Below are 20,522 nucleotides of genomic sequence, written 5' to 3'. Positions count from 1 at the left end.
TTGTTTGTGGACTTGCAACTGTTCGTTCTACCTTCTAAAGTCCTTGTTTTCCTCCTTCATATCTTTTCTACTGTGCACACAAGGTGCTTGCTGAATTGCTCGTAAAGTTTCCCTCTTCGCGAGATGCCAGGACTTGTCCGTCGCTCGTTTTCAATCTAATCAACTTTCTGTTTAACAGGTCCTTTGGGACCTGTACGAGGTTACAACTAGGCTGAACCTTTGCAGACGCATATGTCGCAAGAGCACCTCAAGACTTAGGCAATCCTAGCTAAGTCCGAGAAGTTGGCGTAAGGGTGCATCGCGACTTAGGCAACTCAAGCTAAGTTCGCGTCTTTGCCGCAAGGGTGCCTCACGCCTTAGGCAATTCTAGCTAAGGCCATGACAGAGCGGTGGCGAGCGGTGGCAGCGATAGCGACGAGCAAGGTTAGGGTTAGGAAGTTGCGAGAGGAAGGCTGATATCGGTGCTTTAGTCGGTTCAATTAAACCAACTAAAGCACCGGAGACCGAACCAGACCTAAAACGCTGGTTCGGTCGCCCAGTTTAACCCGGGCGCTCGCCCGAAGCGCCTAGCGCCTGGGCTTGGGCGAGCGCCCAAGAGGCGCCTCTTTGGAGCGCACCGCCTGGAAATGAAGCGAGGCGCTCGGGCCTCACCTCGCCTCGCCTAAGCACCTAGGCGAGCGCCCGAGCACCTACTGAAATCATTGATGAGTAGTATTTTATATGGAAGCAGAATAGAAAAAGGATCTCAGAATGTCTTGCATTGGACAAGGAGTTTCCTCTCTCCCATATGATTTAGTTCACAAAGACCTCATCATAAGAGAGAAGGGTGAACAAACACACTTGAGATCCACAATGCAGAGTTGTATGATCATTTAAAAAGGATGAATAGCTAATAAAAAGCAAATTATTAATTTTCATTCCAATAGTTAAATATTAGGTTTATAAATTTAGCACTTGTGCAAGTCTAGGAACAAAAGCATCTAACCCTCTTATGCATACTCCGGGTGTCTAGCTCACTTTGTGGTGCTCCACTTAATATCCTAGGTTTTCCTTATTTAATATCAATTGGGAAGAAATCACAGTCAGCATTGAAATTAATATCAACGATAGTCAGAGTCAGCAACTCTCCTAGGTTTTCCTTATTTAATAACAATTGGGAAGAAAATCAAGTTGGCCTTGAAATTAGCATGAAACATAATCTAAACATAATGTAACAAAATAAAAGCAATCCACGAAACAAACCATCAGCTTCCACTAGGAATCCAAGTTGCCTCCAGCATCCAGAGGTCATGGACCAACCATAGACCCTATTTCATAAGTATTTAAGTGGAAACATTTTTGTCCACTCTCCAGTATGTCAAGAAGGGCAATCCCTCAATCCTAGAACCTGACCAAAGTTTCAGATGGAAAAATGGAGAGAACTCTCTTTCCTAGTTCTCTTGTATTCGTATCATCCAAGGTTTGCAATTACAGGTTCTGGGCCAATGTCGATCCATGCCAGACCAGTACAAGTCAGGTCCATTTGTGAAGGAAGAGGAAGAAGAAGGTGAGGAGGAAGAAGAAGAGGAGAAACTGGAGGAGAGGAGTACTGGAGTGAGCAGTGGACATGGAAGCAGAGAGGGGCAACAGGCTCACAGCCAGCAGCAAGCGATGTGCCTGCAAGCGATGGCAGGTGGACAGGCAGGTGGCAGCAGGTAGCGGAGAGAAGATGATGTGGGCAAAGGCAATTCTTCACGAGCCTTAGATGCGTCTTTTAACACTTCCTTCAACTTAAAAGAAAACAAACTGCTTTCTTCTTCAAACCGTACTGGATTGCTGGGTTTTAAGCTGTCCACATCCAGCTAGGCGGTCAGACCAATAAATAACTGTTGAAATGTATCAAACTGTGCAAAACTGTGTTCCTTTGTATTCTCTAGAACCCCAATCCTGGTTGTCCCATATTTGTACTCTTCAAAACCACAAAAATCATTCGAATGTGATCCCAAGTCAACCCCTTCCGATGGTACTATAGACACATTCAAAAGGAGCCATAGATAGTCTGGTTGGATGAGGTGAGTCGATTATGATTAACAGTGTAAGGAAAGATAGAATAGACCTAAGAAAACCTTAATCAGTAAAGAACTGATTACCTAATTCATATTAGTACCTCTCTTCCCAAGTTGTAAAAACTTAGCAGTAACACTTAAAGATTCTGGTTTTAACTTGCTAACTTACAGTTAAACAACTTAACATTTGGAAACAAAATCAGATTGTGTTCAAGAGAACAAAACATGAGGTTAATTTTAGACAGCAACTAATGTTGTTCAACAAGTAAAATTTACCTCTGGGCTCCCACTCTCAAGAAAAATTCCCTTTACTCTACTTTCTGCAGGATTTAAACACTAACATGTAAATAAAAATATTAAACTATTAAATTGAAGAAATGGAAAAAGAATTTTTGTAGAAGCAAAAAGGAAACAAGAAACTTCCAACAATTGGATCCCAATTTCAGCTTGAAAGTACCAGAATCGAGCCAGAATGTAGCAACTTTTAAGTCAAAATCTCCAACTTCAATTGTATCACCAACTGTTTAAAATAATTTAAAGAGTGAAAACAAAGAAATAACTCATTCTTTGAATGAAGTTTGCAAACCTTATGTCTAAAAATTTTACCATTATCTCCATAAAATTGCCACCAAATTTTCCTTGAACTTCCTTCATATTCAAAAATCCTCGAGTAGAAGAATGGCAGGTAGTCATATCTGAATCAAATCAAGGCATTAAAAGTTAGTGAGAAAATGAATGATTATCAAAAGGCAAATATGTCATATGCGACAGCAATTGAATTCAGCTTACGGTTGAGTATGAGCAGTAAGAAGTGTCCTGACACAATGCTGTGCTGACTTTCGAGCATGATCAACATGTTCCACTCGTGCCATTCGATCATAGATCTAACAGGAATCACTAAAATATAGTACCAGCTTTATATAAGAGGTAAAAGAAAAAACAAGAACACATACCTTTAATGGAAATGCTGCTACATCTCCTATAGCAAAAATACCAGGTATGCTTGTTCGGAAAAGGCTATCAACCTGATACAAAGGTGAGATTCTTAGTTTGATAATCTTCTACATGTGAAAGACAATTATTAACATTCAATACTGAGTGGATTATTTCTGGACTTCCCAAATTGTCTGATAATAAAATTTTGCACTTTGTCCCAAAGTTTGACATATCAAGCAGTACATACCAGTCTGCCAACTGACTGGTACACAGACCAGCCCATTTTGAGTGATACACAGAAAAGGGTCAGATATCGGCCAGTACAGGTGATGTACCAGACGATACGGTTGAAACTCATGTTACATCAGTCAAAACAAGTCGATTCTGGTAAGAATTTGACTGATACCAACTCAAATGGGTCAGTTTTGACCCCAACAGTCAAATTGACCATTGGGGCCCCTTTTGGGGCTTTAAATTCCCTCCTCCCTCCCTCTTTCACTCACTCTCATTCTCATTCTCGCTCTCTTTTTCACACTCTTGCTTGTGATTAAAGTTCCTAATTGGCAATTAGTGATAATCAAACTATTGATTTGGATAAAAGAGGGGTTGGAACTCGAGATCTAGTGGAATTTCTCTTCAATTTTAAGGTATTTAGCGTCTTTCCATATTTTATTTATCATTTCATATAATTAGACGTGTATAAATGTATGTCTACAAAGATCAAACATGTTTGAGATCATTATCTCGTGTTAGTTCCAATTAAGTCTACTGTGTCATATTTAGGCCCAAATTGGGGACATTTAAGGCTAATCACAGCCTTATGCATTTATTTATGCTTCATATGCACAATATTCTTAATTAAATACAAAAAGATTACCATTAAATTAGGACAAAAATTTTAAAAAATTTGAATTTTTTATCATTTTTGAGCTTTTTTCTGAAAACCAGTATGTACCAGCATACCGAGATATGGTATGCTGGTACTGACTAGTAAGTACTGGTATGACCATGAACTGATACCACCTGTCAGCATGGCATGGTGGTACTTGCTTTGTTCAATCTAACTATTTGTGTTGATTTTCTAATGGACTTCAAATGAATGTATCACTTGTCACACCAAGATCTGAGTCATGGATTGGCATTCCATTAGATAAGGGCATATTGATAATTTTCAGCATAACACACCCTTCTCCCACAGCACAGGCCAAATTTTGATCTGGTCAAACCAGGCCACCTCCTGCAGAGATTGGCATGGCACAGACTGGTATCATTCTATCAGCAAATGTCATCTATATGGCAATCCATGTCTAAATCATACCAATTTAACATTCTAACTAGTCAATATAGTACATTATGAATTGAACATTTTTCATACTAAATGTCTACCACTGTGTTTGAGGATACAGATAGGATTTTGATGCTTCATATTTCAAGAGGACTATCTTCGAAAGAGAAAAGAGAGAGAAGAGAGAGGAAATCTTAAGGAGGAAGAAAGAAGAAGAGAGAAAGATTGAGAAGAGAAAGGGCATACCCAGTGCATGAGGCTCCCACTAATGCGGGGTCTAGGGAGGGTCAATATACGCAGCCTTACCTTTAAATATTTAATGAGAAGAGAAGAGACAAATAAAAATTATAGAGAGAATCACTAACATTGGTCAAGTTCCAACTCCTACAAGAGCTTATAGGATGTTTAAGTATAACCTCTCTCCCTCTCTAGGAATGTGACACTAAATAGAAGCTCATATGCTCATATAATTGTAGAAGTTGATGTTCTCGTATCCCTTCAAAATCCCTTCACAACATTACACTAAGACTCTCAAATTATGAGACAACTTGAAGAGTAACTATCCTAACTTATAATAAACCCACATTAGACAATTTGAAAAAATAATTTTTCTAATTAAGGTTTATTATTCAGAAGAAACCTAACTAAGAGCAAATTAGAGGTACTTAACGGCTCATTCTAGCATGTTTAATGTTGCTAGATTAAGAAATGAAGGACTAATTTTAAGAAAGTCAGTAAGCAATTGATGGAGCATATGCAATATTTATTTTGGAAACCATGTGCAGGCACACAATATAGAGATATTGGTGATCTGTGGACAATCCAGAGGACAATGGCAAAGGCACAAAGCATTACAAAGTACATTTACAAATTACAACCACCAGTGAATGCTTTGATGCAGAAGTTCACAGTTGGTGAATGCTTTGCCACAAAAACCTTATCACCTTGAAGCCTATTCAACGATGAAAGATTGGACTAAAGGCAATGTTCACATCTGCCGACTAGAGCAACTCTATATTCTAATTTGTTGAAGGCAAAAAAAGTGGAGAAGTATATCCTTTCTGGATTCTGCGATATAGTGGTTGATATCATCAATTCTACTGTATCTATAGTTCTTCAAAATTTAATAAGAAAAAGAGACCGCAGTTAGGTTATCTAATTCATCTTATTGGGTCAACTAGGGATGAGATCAGTAGGGTCCTAAAGGATTATTTTGATTGTAGGACAGCCAGACCTCCAAAGATATTTACAACGCAGGGAAGAAAATTAACATTCACAACGCATATTATTTCAACCCGGCATACCAATAACAGCATAACTTGGCCATTAAACTCACATTGTCAGAGTATATACAAAATGTGATATACCGACTTCAACCAAAAAGTGATATGACTGGTGATGCAATAATGGGGGTATAGCATATTAACTTAATTGCTAGTTCATAATCTGGTACTAAATTAAAGTTTGGACCTATCATTTATGTCTCTTGTTATTGGACCGATTGTTTCAGGAAGCTTCCGGCCCCTGGATCCTGGTAAAATAATCCCCAATTATGTTCCACTTATATAAATTGATCGATATTTATGTCTAATACCATGCTGGTCTCTTAATGCAGCAGAGTGATGATTACAATTTGGATGACCAACACCAACATGGGTCCACCACATTATCCAGTGTCACAAACATAATGGTAGACATTCCACTTGATTCACACAAAGGTTCACAATCAGCTATTATGCATGGTCTTAGAGAAATTAGTGTGCGTGCACTATATAATGTGCCTGAGGCTATACAGCATGCTGAAATTGATAAGCAAATGGAAGAGCTACAGATAGACTTTGAGCCGACAATGGAAGAGCCATTCGACTTTCAGTTCTACAATGATGATTTTGAACCGATGATAGATTGATTCCATGCAGCAAAGAACTTAAGATCCTCTACTACATAAGATAAGAACCCCCGTCCATCATTTTTCATCACCGAGACGATACAAGAAGAAGGGGAACATGAGTCAAAAGAGGAGCAACACCCCAAGTGTCAGGATGTAGCCAGACTTCGAGCACGCAATCCCCTGGCAGTCATGGCATATCATAGCATCCTTGATGGCACCAATCATGTGAAGGAATTACATTTGTATATCTAGGCAAACAAAACAAAGTGGATGAAAATTGACATAGTAAAATTAGGCAATTTACTATGTAAATTGACATAGTAAAATGTGGTCAACAGCATTTGTTGTTACCTCTTACCAGTAATTTTAGTTGTGAAGGCTTGCCAAAATTGCCATTGTGCATCTATTTGTTGCTACCTCTTACCAGTAATTTTAAATGTGAAAACTTGCCAAAATTCCCATTATGCATCCTATGTTTACAATGACATCACACTTCTACCTAAATGTACTTCCAATTAGGGCAGCTAAACAATCCCAAAATGAATGTACAGACAATAGCAACCTTCCTAATGGTTGATGAAAATATCACTTACAAATATATATACCATGAATGCCCTTTATTCACAGGCTTACTCTATTAAAATGGATATCAAAGTACATAACGAAGAAATAACTAGGCCAACTACAATAACATATGTACCTGCATAAGATGAGATTGATGCATAACATAGAAATGAAAGAAAAAACAATCTTGGATGAACAACAACCTGTATTCCACCAACATTGTTGTTTAAGCCAACAGCCTCAAATGGGCTGACAACTGGCTTTGCTCCAATTCCAACAATGACCTGCAATTAAAATGCATATGATCATCTCAGTAATCTTAATGAAGATCGACACAATACTTCACTAGTTTGTTTGTTCTTTAAAAAAGTTCTCTTTTTTGTTGTGTAAATTTAGAAACTCATTGCATTAACCAGATTCAAATTATTGATCACTATCATTTAACATTTGTGATTGTTGGCCAAGCACTCAAATATAAGATTTCCATCAAGTTAACAGTATTTTGCTTCCCAAGTCTACATAAATATCATTTCAAATTACTTCAACATTCAGATCTGCACTAGAGCTTCAGGAAGGAAAATTAGAATATCTAAACATTTCTTAGGATGGACCCAAGAATTACAATGAAGATGTATGTACCGTATCTGCTTCTATAATAGATCCATTTCTAAGTAAAACAGTAGCCACTCTTCCGTCAGTACCACCTTCCAATTTGTCAATGAGAACTCCCTGAAAAGAGGAAATAAAGCAAGACTTATAAACAGTCAAAGCTTTAGAATATATATGTGTATATATATATGTATGTATATCTATGTATGTATATATATATGTATGTATATGTATATATATACATATACATATATACATGTATATGTATATCTATATATGTATATATATATATACATATGCATAAAATATATCTATATATATGTATATACGACACACACACACATATATCACCAAGACCAATAAGCAAAGTTACCTTGATGAACTTGATACCATTTTTCTGATAAAGCTCTTCGTATCTCCGAGCAAGAGATGGTGTAAATAATCTTGGCATTATACGATCCTCAGGAAATATGATCTATTAAAACAAGTTAGAGATATATATATATATATATATATATGCACAGTGAGAATAAAGAGAAAACCAAAATATGAGTACACGATTAACCATTATCATTGAAATCATAGTCTGGAGGTGTCACAAAAGCAAAAGTTGATACAAGACAAACATAACCTAGTATCAATTGGATAGTGTCTTGACTCTTGATAATCAAGAATAAATATTATCAGGAAATAAACTCCAATAGATAAAATACGGCATTCATATAATGATCATATATTTTTGAGGCAAGTCATGCGGATGTGTCTGCAAGTGTCAAACTTGCTTCCTGCTTTATAAATATGGGGAAGCTAAATCATTCTTAATAGTTAATACTATGCCAAATTTTACAAAAAAATTCAGACAAGATTTCAACAATTTAAACTGTGAAGTTGCGGTCAATTATTAGTGAAGGTTCCCAAAGCTTGGTGGATAGTCAATATTCCACGATGGACAATGCATGATGCTACATGTTATTTGGCATGTTAAGGTAAGAGGCCCACTAATATGCATCAGTTATGAACCCATGAAGAAAACTAAATGCACAACTTACAGTAGTATCAAGGTTCCAACCAGCAGCTGCGGCAGCTACTTCCATGCCAATATAACCACCACCGATAACAACCACCTTCTTTGCTTTTTCCTGAATGTAAAAGATCATTTATAGGTACAAATTCAAAATTTTCTAAAAATAAAAAAAAGGTTGATGGAAACAGAAAACATGAATGGAACCAAAACCTTCATCGTAGAATAAGAAGAGAAGAAGAATAGGCCATAGTAAGATGAAAGTGATGATTTCTAAGATGCACAAAGTTAGCTACACACATCTGAGATGGAAAAGTGAATATCAATCTAGCAAGCAGTTCAGTACATTACAATCAAAGACATTTGTTTTGTGAAAAAACAAAGACTTGTTATTTGAGTTTAACTGGTTTTGACTGTTAAGCCACTGTGACTTCTCACAAAAATATTTTTAGGACAAAAATACAAAGCCAATGTCGCCTTGGTAAAGAAACCATTCTCATGGAAGATTGAATATGTTTCTGCAAATAATTTTCTCATCTAGTTCAAAATAAAGTTATCAGCTTCCTTGTACATATTTAATCAAAAATAAAAGATACATTTCCAAGAATTATATAGATACTGCTGCACCAAAAAAATGCAGATTCAGAACAATTATAAGGCACAGAATTATGCCTCCAATCTGTTCAATTAATTTGTTATTAAGTCATTACCGAAATTCTTGTTTGAAATCCTATCTCAGCTGGAGTCCTGGACAAGTACCTAAGTGAGCGCCAAGGTGCCGCAATGAACGTTAGGTGTGGTGCCTTAAATTGGGTGTCACCTAGGTGAGTGCCACAATGCAGATGATGTTAGGTATCCCAGGCACTCGCCTGGACTGATCCTTGTCATCCAATGATCCAAACCCCACAACCTGGTCCAAATCCAATTCATTTTCCCTCCCTCTGAACCAATTGAAGTCCAATTTTCCCTTCACTGTTTCCTCCAGACCCAATGTTGACCTGGCCCAAATTATACAAGCCTCCCAAAAAAGCCAACCTAGTTTAAACCTAATCCCTGAGCAGCCAAGTTAGCTCCTAATGCTCCCAATTGCCCAACACTTGCACTTTGCCCCATCATTTTTTTATCTCCAAACTTCCACCACTAACTTTCGACGCCAGCTGCATCTCCTCTCTTCATCCAATACACCTCTTCCCTCTTATCTCCCTCATCTTTCTGTCCTCTCTCCATGGATGCTCTACTGCTATCGCCCTCTCTTCCCTCTTTCCTCTTCCATCCCACTTTTTCTCTCATCTTCTCTACCTGACCGGCACTCATTGTCGCTGCCCTCTCTTCTTCTCTCCCCTTCCTCTTGTTTGCTACCCCTCTCGTCTTCTCACCTCTCTTTGTAGCTAACAACCATTGGCTGCCTTCTTCTCACTTCTCTCTCGTGCCTTCTCCCTCTTTCTCCTCTCTCCGATGCTCTCCACTATTGTCAAACTTGCTCGTACCTAGGACATACTGAGGATCACAAACTAGGATTGTAGTATCTGATAGTAGATTCCAAAGATCTTAAAATTCATATAAAATTAAATTTAAAATATATACAAGTACTCTTAAATTTTTTGTAAATAATATTGTTTATTAAGATTTAGTAACTCTCATATATTCTTAAATCTTAAGTTAATATTGTGTTTTTATTAAAATGAGTGCACAGCTTAATCATAATATCTCTTACTTGAATGAAGAATATTTTTTTTTTTTGAGGTTTACAACAGTTAAGACATCTCAACTCAAGAATGATACTCATTTACTAAAGTGTAATTGTATTAGTGATGATATGTTTATTGTAATAATTAAGAACTTTGTATATCACTAATAGTAATTGACATAAAAATTCTGAGTTATCAATGTAATATTTTGGTTTTCTTTGAACTTGCAAACTGTAACATTTGTTATATTAGTTATCATAATTGAAGTAAAAACATTTGCCATTTCTTCTGTTTTCACATTAATGCATTTGTGCACGAAGATGCCTTATGGAGATTTTCACTTGAAATGCTACATTAGTTGCCGTGGCATGCTTGTAACAGCCACCATTGGTAAATAATCAAACATTATTACAATAATGATTCATATGTTCTTAAGATAATAATTGAAGGTGAATACATAATTTAATAATAACATCTCTTATCTGAATGATTAATAATTTATTGTTTTGTGTTTTATTTGTTTTTCAGGTTTACAACAGTTTGATTGGTCTCTCTTTAATACTAGAGCATCTCAATTCCTCGATATATTCATCTAAACTAAAGCAACATACAGAGTGATTGTATTTGTGATGATATTTTTATTGTAGTATTTATAGAACTTTGTATATTTAGCAATAATAATTGAAGTAGAAACTTTAAATTTGATATGTCATATTTTGGTTTCTTTGAACACCTGAAACATAACATTAGCATCTTTTCTTGAACATGGAATTTAAAGCTCAAAAACATGTTGTCCTGAATTAATCCTAGCATACAACAACAACAAGTCTTAATGTCCTGGCTATTCGGGGTAGATTACATGGATCTTTGCCTAAATCCTAACATCACAAATAATATTTTTAACCAACCATACATATAAGCTCGCACTAATGACAAATTATGTTAAGCATGCCAATGAGGCCAATGAGTATAAAAAACATCACATACTAATTTCATATTGTCTGATAACATTACATGAATCTCCCTTTAAAATTATGTTCAAAAGAAAAACAAATAAGTTTAAAATGCAATATGCACACCAAGCTGCTAATTTGCTAAGAAAAAATTTCTTTGAATTGGCTGTGAATATACTTCTCATTAGGCAAATAGGCACACCAATTTGTCTCATTAGTCACTATCATCTCATGTTAAAGGAGCCACATGCATGAAAATGAGACACCATGTTCTGCATCTCATATGCAACCCTAACCAAACATGGTTATCAACATGATCTATCTTAAAAAAACTTGCCATATACTGGAATAACAAAGTGTTACATCTAAAACAGCATATTTGCTATTGCAGCAAGCATTTCTTAAATTTCCCAAGGAACAATTTATATCCTACTTTGCAGATCATGTAAACAAAAAAGAATTCCTCCACCGTTTAAGATGAAAGCACAATGAGCGGGATTCAAGTAGTCTAAAGATATTAAAAGGAAAAACATCTGCCAATATTATGTAATATGAGACACAATTTAAGAGATTAACTATGCTTCTCTAATACACTGATGAACCACTACCCTGGAACATGGGAATGATCACACTAAATAAGACAAAGTATTTGCAGAAACAACAAGAGTACCAATGAGGACACTAAAGAATCAGCATCAGCAACATCACGAATGTAATGAACACCTGGTAGGTTTCCTCCAATGTTTTCTGGAAATCTGGAAAGTAAAAGAATCCAGTTAAAACACAGTACAAGTTAACCATCAATATACACATAAACACAAAGAACAATGTTGGAATGGAGATCATCCCGAAAACCATTATTGTTATGCTATGCACAGGACGAAATCTCCTGAATGTGAATGTTGCTTATTTCATACATATAAGTTGGTGAGGTGATGATGATGATGTTGAGTCTGCAGCAAACTTTGTGTATCATAAAATCTCTGAACTTCATATAATTACTTTTCTCAGTATAGCAGATCTGCATTTCATTATTTTCTTTGTAAAAGCACCAAAGATGCAATTAATCAATAAAGTCTTACATATTTTTCCATAAATGCAATGACTTCTGTATGATAGGAACTCAACTAAAATATGGAATCTAATATGTAATACCCACTCATGAAGGTCAGTTTTTATAAGAAATGGCATTTTATCACTTTCCTGGGAATATCTTAGTCCAAGTGGGGCAGGCTTTGATGTCCTACAAAGTGTTGAACATCATGTATGCATGCACACACATACATGGTGTGTGTGTGTGTGAGAGAGAGAGCGAGTGAGAGAGAGAGGATGGGAAGTAAAAAATCCACTCGTAATTAGATGTGATAATCCTTCTTCTAGTTCCAAAGCATGTAAGTATTGGTGCAAGTAAGGGGAGTTGAGATGATGAATATCTATTCTCCTCCCTACTTGGAGAGCTCTGTTTGGTTCGGAAGGGAAAATTGGACATAGCTATATTTTAAGTTTAAAAATTTTAGGAAATCTACTCTTGAATGCTTTTCTTCATATAGATTGAGACAGACTGGCTGGAAGCAAATTCATCCGATTGGAATGCAGGTAATGCAGGTTCAAGTTGACCATTGAATCTATAGTAATTTCTGTATTAAAGCAGTTATATGTAAAAAAGTTAATTGATGGAAATTTGACTTCCAAGGAAAAATTTGAGCAAACCCAACAGATTGTTAATCAATGAGCCTCAATTGGGAAAAAGATAATTGTTGTAGCATGAAGTTCGAGAAGATTGATGCAAATTTAATTTGATTTAAGCACATTTTAGCTACAACCAGTCGATGATGAGAAAAATAGTGGAAACATCATATCAAGATCTAGAACTTTAGAAAGAAAGAGCAGGCACCATGCTTTTTCTTTTTAATTCAACCTCATGGATCAGGGAAAAGCAAAAAAAATAGACGAGAACATTTTTATTATTTTGATAAGAATACATAATTTGGTGTGCAATGTTCTTCAACCCATAAATTGCCATTTCATGTACCAGACCGATACTGGTTTTTCAGTGGACAAATACATATTAGTCAGTACAGTATTGGACCAACCAAATGCCAACTAATATGAGTCAGTCATGCTATCAAGGTGTGATCGCACACCCTTGGTACAACCATGGGACTCATACCTGGTAATAGAGCAGAAAAAGACATTATGATTGATATGCCTACGTACATAAATCCATGCATGTTCAAACAATTACTTTCATAAGGACTAATACACTTACCCTAATTTTCTTTGCATTTTCCTCTTCTATTGAAGTTCTTATATATTAGCTCTAAAACTGTGCCCTATATGAAACTTTTATAATTATAAAAATTTTAAAATTTATTAATTAATCAAATAGATTGCAAGTATAGACTATAGAATATATGTATAGATCTAGCTTGTTTTTATCTGTTATATAAATTATTTAGAGATTTCTACTATTTGTTAGACATCACTGGAACTCCAAAGGTCCATAACAGAATACTCATCAAAACTAAAGTTTTCCAACATATTTAAACAAAATAAAGTTCTGAATCTAAATAACTTACTAGGCGTAGTTTATAATATCTATCCCATATAACCAATCAGACTAGTACATAATGGTCAACATGGTATTGGTAGTAATCACCATGCCCCTGTACCATCATATAATGGCATATGGTCCCTGATTGAACCAGTAGGAAGTAAGCAGTCACTTGGCATACCATGATATTCAATAATCTTGTTGGTAAGAATGTGAACATTGTTACTGAACACGAATGCAGGTCCTCCCACATTTCATACAACTTCCATGACCTGTGCCCCCAAACTAGTTCCTGAGAGCGCTTACCAGTAGGAAGCAAGCAGTCACTTGACATACCATGATATTCAATAATCTTGTTGGTAAGAATGTGAACATTGTTACCGAGCATGTTTGCAAGTCCAACATTTTGTACGACTCCCATGACCTGTGCCCCCAAACTAGTCCTAAGAGCCCCTACCAACAGAACTACTTGCCCCGATCAAGAAAAAAAATGACTGTTCCTCATGAATGGGAACCCTCTTGGTTGATTGCATGAGTTCCAAGGGATTCAGTGACTCAGGAAGGTAACAAGTTAGTTTGGGTGCTGGTTGAAATGGAATGCAGCTAACTATTAAGGGTATTTCAGTCAAATCATATAGGGTTTAGCTATTAAAAATAACAAAATAACCTGTTAGCTTTAGAAAAATGTCAAGACTGATCTTTATGTTTATATATTTTCCAGTAATTTTCACAAAATATTAATTAAATTTACCTTTAAATTAGTCAATTGAAGACCTTTCTCTTCCTCAAATTAAAAAAAAAAACTTAGGATGGATTATAATAGCAGTTTAGTATCCAAGTAAGGTCTGCTCAACATTCTTGCTCAACATTACTTAGGATGGATTATAATAGCTCTTACTGTTGTGAAATATGTGAGAGAAGACTCTCCAAGATCCTTTTTGGGGTTTCAAACAATTCAAAGCTTAAAAGTGTCTCACATTCAAAATTGTCTAGCGTGCTGCTAAAGTTTAAACACTTGAAAACCAAACAAATTTAATCATATCGCCCAATGGGATATTGAATTCTAAAGATAGCAGTGTGAGGGTTCCATGTCAATATCTGAGGGGCGCACACCAGTTAAAGCATGGTAAAGCACTATCATCAACAGAACTAGAGTGGCGGAGACAAGGAAATATTAAGTGCACCTTAGATAGCACATCACTGCAAGGTACAACGACATTAGTGCTTGAGCAAGCAATAGCCAGCCATGCAATCTGATGCCCTCACAGACTAGTCCATTAAAACCCAACTGTGATGGTCGTGCCCATAGGTGGAACTACTGATGAAAGTCATCATGTACCACTATACCAGCAATAGCCACATCCTGCATCGGTCTTTGTAATTACAAGTACAATGCTATCAACCGCATAGCAAGGAAAGACAAAGACAACACTACCAAAACCCTAGTATGTACACAACTCTAGACCATGCAAATTAGGTAGCATCATCAAGGGAGGCCAAAAACCCAGTGAATCCTGCATGTTGCTTGTTTCGGCAATACCAATGCCTCTAGATGTTGATTATGCAGTCCCACCACCTCCATTGCCTCCAAACACCAAATTAACAAAGCAAAATTAGGCCCCTATGAAGAAAAAGCGCAGCAACATAATCCTTCCATTATCTTGGGGGAAGCACCACATAATAAGAGAAGTGCTGCACCACTTTCTACGCTGATCTACACCAAAATCTACAAATTTTTCCTCACACAGAGCTTGCATCACAAAATATAGAGCATCTACAAGAGCATTTTTAGCATAGAAAAATAAGGTTCTCCTAAATTTAGCAAAGGCAATCCCATTATTGCACTGACTATAAATTCTTCCTTAAATTGTTTGCACTTGGACACCACTATCTACACCTACCTTACAAATAAAGTATGACAACGAGGAGTTATTATGGAGAATGTTTGTATGTCCTCACATACCCACAATGCCAAATACCCGGCCACATTTTTCAAGCATTTCAAACCAGGACACCTCCAATTTAAGCCAAGGACTCGTCCAAGGTTTTGATAATCCAATTTCCCATGAGTAAGAGAGGGGGGGGGGTGTGGGGGTGTTGCGGGGCGCGGAAATAAGGGGTTTTGGAGCCTATTCGTAATCACACAAACCCCTAAAGACTCGTTAAGGGCAAATACCTGCAACAAGTTAATTTAGTTGGGAATTTAAGCCAGATGGACAACAGTTTATTATCAAGGGTATTTAGTCGTAGCCAAATATCATAAAGTGTGGCTATAGTAATGTCAAGTAAAAGCCTAGAAGCCCTAGAAACAGGCCAAAACTGCTCTTTACATAATTCTTTCAGTAATTTACAGCATAATAGTATTTCAGTCTCATCATAGATTAATAACTTGGAAGCCTTTATCTTGTTGAATAAGAAAAACTGGAGGTAATTGTCCTACAAACATATCAAACCATATACAAGTCTTCTTACTGATGACATAAGAATTTAAACTAGTTAAAATTTCAATGCTCAATGACTGACAAAAAATATCGCAAAACCATGAAATAGAAAAGATAAGTGGCAACCAATATCTCAGGCTCTCTAACTTAAAGTCATAGATTACCTTACAGCCGCGCAACCAGTGGAAATTATAAGAGAGCCATACTTAAGATGGTTGCCTGATGATGTCGTTAATATCTGATTCTGGATATCAATGGCAGCCACTGGATCTTCGTATAGGACCTTTTACAACAGAAGATTGTATTAAAGAACATAACATGTCGATAATCCAAAGAGAACCAAGAAGAAAGAACATAATAGAAGAAATAATTGTAATTCAACTAACTCAAATGCAATGTGTTTTCCACTTGAAAATGAGAAATACAAATCCAACAATTTAATGTTCTTAAAAAATTTTCGAGGGAAGAACATAGTGTTTAATTAGAATAATCCTTGGGTGATCCAGGGAATCCTAAATTACTTTTTGCTCATAAGAAATGAATGACTTCTTAAATTGAAAGAAAGGCTTTTATGGCAGGTACAGGCCTAACTTAGATTAGCAGTCAGCACATCAACCAGCAAATCAAACAAATATGGTCCAGATGTGTCAGATTCTTGAAAACCATTTATTTCTTGCACATTCTAGGGATTTATGCATTGTCAAATAGAGATCTTCAAGATATAAAAATTATATTTTATGACTCGGTATTATCTTTCCTACCCCCGTACTCTGATTTTACCCCTCTCTTCCTCTTCTCATTACTTTTTCTACTACTCTCTTGCTTTTTAACTATATCAGACCAGAAGCAGATTCCATAGTGGAATTGAACTGAATCAGTTTCAAAAGTTTGGATAAGCCTATTGCAACAAGTCCCAATTTATTTGATAATTATTTCAAGAAATCAGCATTTCTCATATTGGAAGCGATAACTAGAGGAAAGTTGCTCTTGTGATCAGCCTATTATGGAAAGCTGCTTTAAATTCTGCTTAACAGTCTCATTCAACAATAGCAAAAGCAAAATAAGTGGAAGATTATAGGACATTGAATAGATTCTTTCAGCCTTAGAAGAGTTTAGGTCGAGTATCATTTGAATTGCGTCCAGTATATTTTCCATTTTAAACTGTATTGGAATTGTATCTAGATCACATTGTTGCTTACTTGACATGCTTTAGACATAAACTATGTTGTAAAAATCATTGTCACCATTGTAATTTTTCAATAACAAGCTATTATGATAACTAGAGAGCCACGATACCCGCCTTTTGTGGCTTTCCTAGGACCACAACAATCCACTTGGCAATTATCATTTGCTTAAATGTTTGGGCAGTTGGCAGCACCTAGGTGGACTATTAATCTCACCATCTGGTCAGAAAAATCCTTAGCATAGCATATTCCTTGAGTGATGAGAACGAAGCCACATCAAATGTGTGATGAGAATGAAGCCACATCAAAAGAGTGACCTTTATATATCAAGCTTCACCATTTCATCTTCTTTCCTAAATTGTTCCCTAATCCTCCCCTCTTATTTAAAAAATTCACCTTATTGTTGACTAATATGAAGGAAGTATTGTGCAACTAAAAGGCTAGTTGGGTTAAATTGGATGACATGATGTCATGAACTTTGATTGTTTATTCAAAAATAAAAGGAAAAGTTGCATTTTACTATATTAGACATACGCTCTAAGTCCTACAACAAAAATAGCACAAGTTTCTTTAAAATCAAATCAAAGAGAACTTAGCTTGAAGGATGTGTTTCTCTACAGACCAAATATTGATGATAGCCACTTAATGCTCATGTTAAGACTTTTTATTCATGACAACAATAAACAATTGCTGAAGTCAATTTGAATAAAAATGAACAACCATAAAGCAAAAATTACTTTACACATACCTCAATTCCATGCTCCTTGTACCATTCCGAGGTTTGCCTCTCACCACCAGCTCCAACACAAGTATGAAATCCCTAATACAAAAAGAATTCTGCATGTTTCAAATCTTGTGTAAAATATAGGTCAATGCATCTCTGCAAAATAATGCTTGAGCAAAAAATTTCTTGTGATATTTACTTCTCCGAGTTAACCTTTCAAAACTCACAAGTATCTGTTACAGACTAGCAGCTTCAATTCACTTTGTATAAAGAATTGATTATTATATAGTTCTTTAGAAGTGCTAGCATGAAAACTACAATGCAGATAGTATATTCTAACTCCACTCTGAAGCCATCCATATCACGTTATCATTCTCCATTAACTTTGAATTATTCATAAGCAAAAAGGACACTAATGTAAAATATTGACAAGGTTGGAAAGTTCTTACAGGTAGGCGTGCCGGCTTCTTATCTAGCGGAAACAAATAACCTTTAGTCAAAGCTGGTCGCTCGTATGGTGCAACAGCCTGAATGATTAAGAAAATTTATCACGCAAGTTGACAATCTTAGGTATGAAAAGAGATACCTAAATTTGGACCGGCAAAATACATGAGTTGCCTAATAAAAGGAAATCGTAAGTAGCATGTGCTTGTTGTTAGATGTGCAGCAGGACATTAAATTTACAACTGAATATTCAAGATGAGAATTCTTCCATCAAGAACAAAAATGAAATACAAGAAAAAAATATATCCTCCTCCATTGGCTTGGAAGTAATGACTCGGAAGCAAAACTACCAAAATACAAATCGATGGCCCATTCATATGCACAGATAATAGCACAAATGACTTTATATTAGGTACAAATAACTTACAGTTGTCGCTTTGGCAATACATGGCACACAATTTACATCCTCTGACTTAGAATTGTGGCCATAAATGTCCTTTTTTACCAAATCCATGCTACAAGCTGTCCCACTTCTAGCAGGTGCTCATGTATCTGTTACCAACCATTATCACCGGATAACAGTCCAAGAGTCCAAGCCAATGCAACTTCAGTTTCAGAAAATTATTACTATTTTCAGAAAATTATTGCTATTATTATTGCTATTTTCATCATCATCATCATCTATTTATGGCAGACAAATATATGAGAAGAGAAAAATGATTTCATGAATGCTGGAAATACAGAAGGCAAACTTTACCGATCAGAGATGCAAGAAAATCATGTATGAAGAACGATTTGAAAATGCACTAGAGCAAAAATGATGGACATGATGGAATTTGCAGGCTTCTGTTCACTTAACACAATTTCTTCCAACATCATCAGATTTTAAAGATCATAATTAAAAGTACTTCCTTATCTCTTAGTAAAAGCTTCTACATATTCCTCACCTCAAATGCAGAATCAAAGCAGTTAAAACTGAGACAAGCTTAAAAAGGATGCGATCACAAGAAAGCAAGCAGTCTTTGCACGATTTATTAACAATGACCGGTACAAGAAGCTCGATTCCTTCACAAAAACTAAAAAACGTCAACTTGATCATCAGCTACCTCTTTGGAAACGATACAGAGCCGGCCGTCTGCCATCCCATGCTCGACAAAAGTCCGAGCAGCATATCCCGCAGCATTGCCCCCGCCGACTATAACATATCTGGTAAAAAGAAGCAAAAATTCCAGAGCCACCGTATAAGCTCGCTGAACATGCGAAGGCAGAGGAATATAGCGGAAAAAGTAGCGCACTCGCGGTTCTCATTGGCGAAATTGGAGGCAGCAGCGGCGACAACGAGCGATCTGCGTGAGGTAGGAGTGGATGGAGGGCGACGGGAGGGCCACCACGAAGAGGTCCTCTGCTGGAAAGCACAGGAGGAGAAGGGAGAAGTCGACATTCGTCGGAGAGCTGCTCTTTGTTACGTGCCAAAGAGAAGTAAAATAAGGGGAAGGAGGAAGCAATTACAGATGGTAAACAAAGGGTATAGAAGAAAGACCTGAAGACATAGGAGGGGAAGGAGAGAGAGAGCGCTGTGATTTATGTTCTTTCGCCCTTGGTTTCCTCTCTTGTTTAGTGCTTGGATTTGCTTTCAGGGTTTCGGGGGGCCGCTGGCTCCTGCGGAGGGCCAAAGGTCGGGAGAGGAGAGAAAGGTGGGAGCCCCGATGGATTGCCAGCGGAACAGAAATATGTTGGTGAGTCGATCTGATCTGACCGCAGGAATTTGTCGTGGAACGCAACGATGAAAAGACTGCGTTGGGCAAATCGTCGGTAAAACCCAACAAATATTTATTAGCAGGGCAGCTGAATCAATTTTAAATATTTATTAGATTTTCTGAGCCCTCCCCACATTTTCAAAATGTATTGCATAGTGCCCTTTACAGGATAGGATCCAAATGGGGTCCCAATTGAAATCTAAGACTGGTTTATCAGCCGGATAATTTCAATATTGACCTGACCCCAAACAAAAAAAGTTACAATGTCTTAGTTCATTATCCAGAAACAGTGAGCGTAATAAAAAAAAAACATTGTAATTAGCAATTGTCTCATATTTAATTGTTATCATTCTTCTGTAAACATAAAGCTTTCTAAGGAAAATAAAAGAGTCGTATGTTTCAGCGTACCATCATATCATATCTAGA

General features: G+C 36.5%; 1 protein-coding gene across 3 annotated transcripts in view; it reads right to left on the bottom strand.

Annotated features, from left to right (window-relative positions):
* LOC103985262 (monodehydroascorbate reductase 5, chlorplastic) overlaps positions 1 to 20,148 on the bottom strand; it is a 30,623-nt gene extending 10,475 nt beyond the window's left edge. Inside the window, exons 1-16 of one of the 3 annotated variants that reach the window (XM_009402911.3) lie at positions 19,880 to 20,148; positions 19,635 to 19,791; positions 19,446 to 19,545; positions 18,345 to 18,422; positions 17,920 to 17,991; positions 16,152 to 16,270; positions 11,663 to 11,747; positions 8,380 to 8,469; positions 7,704 to 7,805; positions 7,361 to 7,450; positions 6,925 to 7,005; positions 2,999 to 3,070; positions 2,835 to 2,929; positions 2,652 to 2,740; positions 2,503 to 2,565; positions 2,322 to 2,365 (exon numbers count right to left, since the gene is read on the bottom strand). In XM_009402911.3, coding sequence (XP_009401186.2) covers positions 2,322 to 2,365; positions 2,503 to 2,565; positions 2,652 to 2,740; positions 2,835 to 2,929; positions 2,999 to 3,070; positions 6,925 to 7,005; positions 7,361 to 7,450; positions 7,704 to 7,805; positions 8,380 to 8,469; positions 11,663 to 11,747; positions 16,152 to 16,270; positions 17,920 to 17,991; positions 18,345 to 18,422; positions 19,446 to 19,545; positions 19,635 to 19,791; positions 19,880 to 19,889 — 1,347 coding nt within the window. In that variant the 5' untranslated portion in view covers positions 19,890 to 20,148. Of the gene's footprint in view, positions 1 to 2,321; positions 2,366 to 2,502; positions 2,566 to 2,651; positions 2,741 to 2,834; positions 2,930 to 2,998; positions 3,071 to 6,924; positions 7,006 to 7,360; positions 7,451 to 7,703; positions 7,806 to 8,379; positions 8,470 to 11,662; positions 11,748 to 16,151; positions 16,271 to 17,919; positions 17,992 to 18,344; positions 18,423 to 18,766; positions 18,892 to 19,445; positions 19,546 to 19,634; positions 19,797 to 19,879 lie in introns of those variants that run through there. The other 2 variants (XM_065152719.1, XM_065152720.1) reach the window with 2 other exon arrangements.
* Between the last annotated feature and the right edge of the window lie 374 nt (positions 20,149 to 20,522).

The sequence above is a fragment of the Musa acuminata genome, chromosome BXJ3-5 (genome assembly GCF_036884655.1).
Source record: "Musa acuminata AAA Group cultivar baxijiao chromosome BXJ3-5, Cavendish_Baxijiao_AAA, whole genome shotgun sequence".
Taxonomy (NCBI): Eukaryota; Viridiplantae; Streptophyta; class Magnoliopsida; order Zingiberales; family Musaceae; genus Musa; species Musa acuminata.
This window is presented reverse-complemented; position numbering and strand designations above follow the sequence as displayed.